The sequence below is a fragment of the Trichoderma breve genome, chromosome 1 (assembly GCF_028502605.1).
Source record: "Trichoderma breve strain T069 chromosome 1, whole genome shotgun sequence".
NCBI classification, from domain to species: domain Eukaryota; kingdom Fungi; phylum Ascomycota; class Sordariomycetes; order Hypocreales; family Hypocreaceae; genus Trichoderma; species Trichoderma breve.
This window is the reverse complement of record NC_079232.1, coordinates 4,092,778-4,100,515: the sequence shown is the minus strand read 5'-3', so window position 1 is coordinate 4,100,515 and position 7,738 is coordinate 4,092,778. Positions and strand designations below refer to the sequence as shown.

Sequence of the window (7,738 nt, the reverse complement as noted above, 5' to 3'; positions counted from 1 at the left end):
TAATATTCTTTTTTAACCCATATCGCCTCTTCTCTTTTTTCTTTCTTCTCTTCTTCCGGCCATCTTGTATATCCAAGATCCCCATACGGACTCGAGGTCATGGTTGTTGTGGCTTTGAGTATATGGATTTCACCATCTTGTTTGACGAGACAACCTTTTCAGACCCCTCCAATATCTACTCCATCGCTATATGCCACCGAGAAAAAAAAAAGCCCGCCGTCAGCGCTGCATATTTACGCCCTGCCTCCGCGCTCCCCTCCCCCTTGCGGACGCCATCTTTAACAAACCTTCTTCCGGATTCGAGCGATAGGTCGCTATTTATGCGGCCAAGTCAAATCGGGCCCTAAATGTCAACTCCTGCAGTAAGTGGTTCAGCCCGTGTATCATGTTTTCCCCTCCTTCCCTCTCCTCCCCCAATCACCATTTAGCTTGGAATCAGTGGCCGACTTACCCCTTCTCCTCTTTCCCTCACGACAGCAAAAAGCCAACCTTGCTCGCATCCGAGACAACCAGAGAAGATCTCGTGCTCGGAGAAGGGAATACATCGCGGAGCTTGAGCAGCGCCTAAGAGCTTATGAGCTGTCTGGTGTCGAGGCAAGTTCCGAGGTGCAGCTCGCAGCTCGGCGAGTGGCTGAAGAGAACAGACAACTACGAGAACTGCTTCACAAACACGGCTTCCAAGACGATTACATTTCTTCCTTCCTCCTACAGCAGGCCGGAGCCTCTTCCTCGACAGACCCGGTTCAGGCACTTCAACAAATCATTGCCCCTCGAAGGCCCGTGTCTCTGGACTCCAGCGTGCCTTTTCCCCTGCCCAGCCAGGTGACCAGGGAAATGCCATCAGCAAGCTTATCATCAGTCAGCGCCGCCCCATGGGATCCTCAGCAGGTTGCCATGCAATCATTCGGACATCCTCACGTCGCTCCACAGCAGGTTGTGCCGCAGGGGCCGCATACTTACACTTCGCCAGTCTTCACCGAAGGGCCTGCGGCTTCCCTAAGGTCATCTTCCTTCCAACACATGAACCCTTCAAGTTCACTGCTCGAAGACGTCTCTCAACACGGCGGAACCACTCAAGCAGCAGTCGGAGAAAATCCCGCAGCGCTGAATTACATTCCCATGAATCCGTACCATACCCCTACAAGTCGTGATTTTCCTCAGCAGCCTCAGCCTCCTCCGCCTCCTCCCGGGGGCGGCTACTATTGAGACGCAGCAAGCCGAAAGATGAATTTACGCACGACGACCCCCTCATAGCTTCGGCGTTCTGATGTACGAGACGATTTCATGTGTTCCCCAAACAGAGACTCGCATGGTTAGCGAGAACGCGGGACTCTACTGGGTTGATCGCAAGAGATGTCGTGGAATCTAGGTGCGCCATGCGCCAGACATTGCTGGGTGGGCAACGCGACAGGGCCCCAGCCACGACACGCGCGAAATCGCGAAATCGCAAAGGACAAAGCCAAATCAGTCCCTGGATGCCGGCCGGTCTTTGCCGCACATGGCGTTCTTCGACATATACGGAGCCGCCCTATCGAGTCAACGATGCGGCAGCGAGATACGCGGATGCTTCCAGAAGCAATTGGGGGGTAACGCTATCTGCTGCTCTGTGCCCGATGACACGAGGGCCGTCAAGGATCCCGGCAGTGGACACGATCGAGGCATAGCCTCTGAGGAAGAGTCTCAATGCGGAACGATGGCCTGAGTTTATGTGTGGACCCCGGCAGAACCCCCCTGGTTCCTGTCATTAAATACATTCCAAAAGGAGCAGATACCCGGCTTACGATGTTGCAGCCAACTTATGCCATCTATACCTTGTTTCATTGTCCCTTGGCAACCTCGAGGAAGGGACCGAGTTGAATAATCAAATGTCAATTGTTAAAGCACAGTTTGTGATCTGGTTAGAATATCTTGGTGAATGATTTTGTCTACGGGCAGCTATACGATCAAAGGCTTCATTCCGGAGTTTTTCTCTTTGGACGAGATGGATACGATGGATGTGTACCTGCGTTTGGTGTATGATAGGTGGCGAGTTAGATATACCCCCCAAGGCGATTGAGTTAATATGATGCCGGGCGGCAACCTTTGCTTTTAGCTCTGCGTTATCTGGCCCCAGCTATTCGTAAACGATTAGAATATTACTCTTCCGAGTATTACTCCAGTGAAGGGCCGTTTCCCATCTAGTTTTGCTTCGCCAGCCTCGCGGCGCGTGGAGCAAGACTAAGGTAGACTAATACCATGTGCCCCCAAATGCTTAGTATTGCCCGCTTGCTTGGGAAAATGGCTGACTAAATTAGTGGCTTTTTTTTTTGTACTTGAGGAGAGAAAGTTGCGCTGACTGACGGAGAGAAGTTGTTGGTAAGACGGCTAAACGGGTGGGAGGATGGGAGCAACTAGAAGGCCTAGAACGTGCCTGACAAATTTTGGTGCTTTTATTATTTGAGAGAAGGCTGGCTTTTCTTATCTGCGTGCGTGCGTAATGCTGCCCGCTTTCGATGTGGGAGATGTGGGAATTGGCACGTGGGTTGGAAACGAGACTTTGACGCCTTGTTAGTGTTATTTACTAAGAGAAATAGTACAAGCAAAGAGGAAAAAAGAAATGAAGTTGCTTATGGAGTATATTGTCAAGGGTTGTGGGTGAGTTGTGAATATTAAAGACAAGTTGAAATATCTGATTCGGATATGTTCTAGGGTATGACGGTCGTATGCAATTTTTTTTTTTTAGTATGAAGTTGTCGCAACTCTGTGCCTGTACAACAATTTCGTCGCGTTAACTTTCCATACCACATCTTAAAAAAAGGGAGAGAGAGAGAAAAGGAGAGAGATGAAGGATATTGATTAACAATAGAATTGATAATATGACCTAAAATTATTTTTTAACCTCTATTGGTAGAAGCCACGAAACAGACTCTACTACAACCTATTTTTGCTTTCCCAAAGTGCGCTCACAACGTCACTCGTGTCCGGAGCCAGCGCCTAAACCACGGCATAATTGCCATGTGATGCCTGTCACAAATTCCATGCAATGCCCGGACGCCTCCGAAACTCGGTAGTTCGGAATCGACCCGCATGGCGTTATTCCGCCTGAGCCGCACCGCCACTAAAAACTACATCATCAGATGTTTCTAGTTCCGCATATATGAGTCTTTGCTCGCCTTCCTTTCCCCAACGCCGGTGCTCTCTGTGATTCTGCGATACTAACCCCCGAGACGCGAAAATGCGAGGCAGTGTCGTGGCTAGCAGGCCCTTGAGCCGGATAAGCTGCTCGGCGTGTTGCGCCCGGAGCCGGCAGTTTACCAGGTCGTTTCGGGTGCAGTCGGCACAACCCGTGGTCATGCGAGCGGGATTGAGTGGCGGCGTTGGAAGATATCTCGATGCAGCAGCAAAGCGCGGGACATATCAGGTTTCATTGGCGACGACGAGATCTATGGCGACCGTTTCAGATCGTCCGGTGGTTGGGCTGGGTCCGTTGGAGGAGTATGATCGGCGGGTGGACGCTGGGATTCTGCGGAACGACGAGCATCAACGAGGTGAGCTTGCGCGATGACAATGTCTCTCTGTAGCTATATCTAACTGGTACGTCAATGCAGGCATCATCGAGAACCTGCAGCACCTCCACAATGAGCTGCGCAACTACCATGCGCCGCCTGTTGTCCATCCTAGCTTCGATCTCCTCAAGCCCGCCAAGAAGTCCGTCTTCTCGTCGTTATTCGGCAATGGCGGCGCCGCAAAGGCTACGATTAAAGATATTCCCGAGAACTTACCTCGGGGATTGTATCTATTCGGTGACGTGGGCAGTGGCAAGACGATGCTCATGGACCTGTTCTACGATACCCTACCCAGCACGGTCAAGACAAAGACGAGAATACACTTCCACAACTTTATGCAGGACGTCCACAAGAGGCTGCACAAGCTGAAGATACAGCATGGCAGTGATGTTGATGCCGTGCCGTTTGTTGCGGCGGACATTGCGGAGCAGGGCAATGTGCTTTGCTTTGATGAGTTTCAGTGCACGGATGTGGCAGATGCCATGATTCTGCGGAGGTAAGCTTCTTTTTGCTTGAAGTCATTGTAATTTCAATATGACGATAAGCTAACTTTAATGCATAGGCTACTAGAAAGTCTCATGTCTCACGGTGTAGTCCTGGTAACGACATCGAACCGACATCCTGATGACCTCTACAAGAACGGCATCCAGCGAGACTCGTTCATCCCGGCAATCAAGCTGCTCAAGAACCGCCTACATGTCATCAATCTCGATTCACCAACCGACTACCGCAAGATTCCTCGGCCACCCTCGGGGGTATACCACACCGCCCTGGACCAGCACGCCGAGTCGCACGCAGAGAAATGGTTCCGCTTCCTCGGCGACTCGGAGAACTTTGCGCCACGCTCCGAGACGCAGAGGGTCTGGGGGCGCGACATTTTCGTCCCGCGCGTCAGCGGGCGGTGCGCCTGGTTCACGTTTGACGAGCTTATCAAGAAGCCAAAGTCGGCGGCGGACTACCTCGAGCTGGTGCGCAAGTACGATGCCTTTATCGTCACCGAGGTGCCTGGCATGACGATCCGCGAGCGGGACCTTGCGCGCCGGTTCATTACTTTTATTGACGCTGTTTATGAGGGCAATGCTAAGCTTGTGCTTACTACTGAGAAGCCCCTGGCTGAACTGTTTGTCTCGCGGGATGAAATCGCCGAGAGCCTGCTGCAAAGTAATCCGACAGCCGAGACTACAAAGGCCGCTACGGAAAATGTGATGGAGAATCTCGAATCCAGCGTCGTTGATAAGCTGAAGAACTCGAACCTATTCGCTGGTGAGGAAGAGGCCTTTGCGTTTGCCAGAGCCCTGAGTCGGTTAAGCCACATGGAGAGCAAAGAGTGGGTTGAAAGAGGACTCGGGCTGGAAAGCCAGGGAGGCAAAGAGGACAAGGACAGCTGGACGAAGACGCGAAGTCGACAGATGGAGGATTCGATGTGATTTCAATTTCTTTTGGTACGTCATTTTGTTAAAAGGGATTTTGTCCCCCAGGGCGGTTCATTGTTTGCTGCTTTACAATACCCTGAGCGGATTTACTAGAATACTATTTGCCTAGACGGACGGACGGACGGGAAAGGCATCTTGGGATGAATATGGATACGTCCAAAGCATGTTTTCCTTATGTGTACTATATGTATACTATTTACGGAGATATATTAGCGGCATAGAATAAGCAGAGCGAAGAAAAAATATGATGATGATGTACGACAAATTAACAGCAGATTTTTCTTGTCACGGTGATGAATTTAGCCGTCTAAGTGGTTCCATCTGGAGTTTGAAGGCGAACAAAGGGCCCGCGATTTTGGGTCCGTCTAGTTCCTGGATTAAAAACAAGTAAACCAAAGATACCCGCAGAATCTCCGTAGGGGAATAGGACACGCCACACTCTGCGAGCTAAACACGTTGGACTAACTAGGTAGAATCCCGCGGGTAAAATGGGATTGTTCGAGTGAATGTGTAACACTAAACGTGAGGAGGCCGCCTGCTGTGTGGCGCTCTTTTGGTGGGCTTAATTTTGTATTAGACACCCTACACTAGAGTATATTAGATGAGGATGGCGTATCGCATCATATTAGTAGAAGCCGCAAACACAGCTCGGAGTTTGTGCAGTACGGTACTGGCAGATAGTACTCTTAACACGGGTATGAGCTGAGTCCCATGGATGTTTCTCTGAGACATAGTCAAACAAGCAAATTTCCCACAGCCAGCCGGGAGCCCGGGACCTTGTTTTGATCCTTAATTGCGGGCGGGTGCGGGCTGGAGGAGATGGCCTATGTGCCGCGATGACTCGGCCGAAGAAGCATGTCTCTTTTCGGTGTGTGATTTATTTGATTATCGCGGGAATTGCCCAAATACGAAGCGCGTTGGACGGCGCACAAGATGGAAGCTTGGCGGGTTTTCGCCTAGCAAGAAGTCCTGGACAAACGGACCAATGTTCGAATTACATTAGTCCGGGAGCCCGGGCAAAAGAACTGGTCCCGCCTCCGCGAATCTTTGGGGGGGAGCAGGCCGAGTAAGATGTTTCTTTGGGCGTTTGGATTGGGATTGCACGGTCCCCTCCATCGACATGCTCCATCGCTCGTTGGGTCGTCCGATCCGGGCCCCGCAGGACACGAGGTTTTATCCTCCCTTCCCTTCAGAAGCGAAATGGGACAAAGATGCCGGAACAGCCCAAGGTCAAAAAGAAATTTGTTCCTTTGCTATCGTCGATTTGCGAAGCGTATCCGACGAACATAAATTCAGCCTTGGGGTGGGGAGGGGGGAGCAGATGGTCAAAGTGAAACGGCCTACCTACTCGGGAAGTTTTTTTGGTTGTCTTGTCTTTGTTCTGGCGAGCTTCTTTTATTTCGTTCGCAGAGGTTTCCTATTTCTGCTTGACTTGTGGAAGGCCCGGGAAGGTAGTACGATTAAAAAAAATAAGCCAGGGGATGGGTCTTTTTCTTCTATTTTTTACTCTAGCTATTTTACAGTGCTACAGTGGAAGGATGGAGAGAAAATGGCTCTTTGGGGGTTGATGATGCCAGGGCTGGCCTGCACAATGACGACGGAAATACTACTAAGCAATCACCAGTTTGCATGCCAAGGCCAAAGGGGGGTGTTTCATGAACCCCGGCTAGCTCGTAGACCGAGTTGAGAGCCGGGTAGCGCGTTTACTGTAGTTTAGTCGAGACATTGGGGCGAGTGGGATTGAAGTCTTGGGAAAATTGCAGATGGAAGGGGAAAGAGAAGGGCAGAAGATATTGGGAGAGGGTGTGAGTTGGGGGCCGAGGTGGTGGTGCCTCGGAGATGGAGTATTAGCACTGGAGATGTTAACGGGTATATGGCGGCGTGATGGTGTGAATCCAAGATTTCGTATTGGCGTAGTGCTTGTGAGCGAGTGAGCACAATACATACACGTGCTCTTCCTGATTCTCGAAATCTGGGTGTCAGACAGATCCTAGGTAGTGAGGCCGAACTGTATGAAGCAGGGGACCTCTGCTGTATTGTACGAGGATCATGCAGTCGCTGGGTTCGCCATTCAACCAAGTGCAGCTGGTGAAGTAGCGGTAAAGGTGTCTGCAAGCTGGCACCAAATCCCGTATTCAATAATAACAGCACGACTCAGTAATGGGTGCTGACGGCGCCACAAGTTCCCTTGCTCGAACAAAAAAAGCAGCACGATAAGTGATCCGATGGTGCCGCCATGGCTGTCTGTGGCGGATATTGAAGGGGAGCTGAGCCAGGGAGGAAAAGCCACAGCAAGCGCGCCTGTATGTATGTACCTAAGGTATCGATAATGCAGCACCTCATCAAGTCGACAAGGCACCAAGGCAGCAAGTCCTGGTACCTGCATGCACGCAAGCTCGTTTTTGCCAAAACAAACCAACGCCAACAAAGGACAAGGATTCGTGCAGAACGCAAGGCCAGGGGTCTTTGTCCAAAAGCATGGATTGAAAGGTGACGAGCTAAAAGACGCGAAGCAGCGCCTCGCACGGGCCAATGACCGCATCCCTCTTCTGGATTACTGGGGACCAGTTCCTGGATTAGCGCATCCTGCCGCCGGCCTAGCAGCCAATGGCAGCGCCGCGGTGCCTGAGCCAAGGATTGACGGCCCCTGTGCGGATCCTGGGCGGACTGCAGGCTTTTTTGCCTTTTTGCTGCTAGCAATCTTAAGCTTGGGGGAGCTGGGAGCTTTCGCAGCAGCTGGCTGGATTTGGTCGACAGCAG

General features: G+C 51.3%; 2 protein-coding genes across 2 annotated transcripts; both read left to right on the top strand.

Moving 5' to 3' along the window:
* Positions 1–347: 347 nt before the first annotated feature.
* On the top strand, positions 348–1,206 carry T069G_01229 (uncharacterized protein; the record flags this gene model as incomplete). The annotated part of the gene is made up of 2 exons (XM_056168439.1): positions 348–362; positions 478–1,206. The coding sequence occupies 2 exons, from the start codon at positions 348–350 to the stop codon at positions 1,204–1,206; spliced, it is 744 nt and encodes a 247-aa protein (XP_056033755.1).
* A 2,125-nt stretch (positions 1,207–3,331) lies between these two features.
* Positions 3,332–4,972, top strand: T069G_01228 (AFG1-like ATPase domain-containing protein; the record flags this gene model as incomplete). Its single annotated transcript, XM_056168438.1, has 3 exons — positions 3,332–3,527; positions 3,588–4,041; positions 4,108–4,972. The coding sequence occupies 3 exons, from the start codon at positions 3,332–3,334 to the stop codon at positions 4,970–4,972; spliced, it is 1,515 nt and encodes a 504-aa protein (XP_056033754.1).
* Between the last annotated feature and the right edge of the window lie 2,766 nt (positions 4,973–7,738).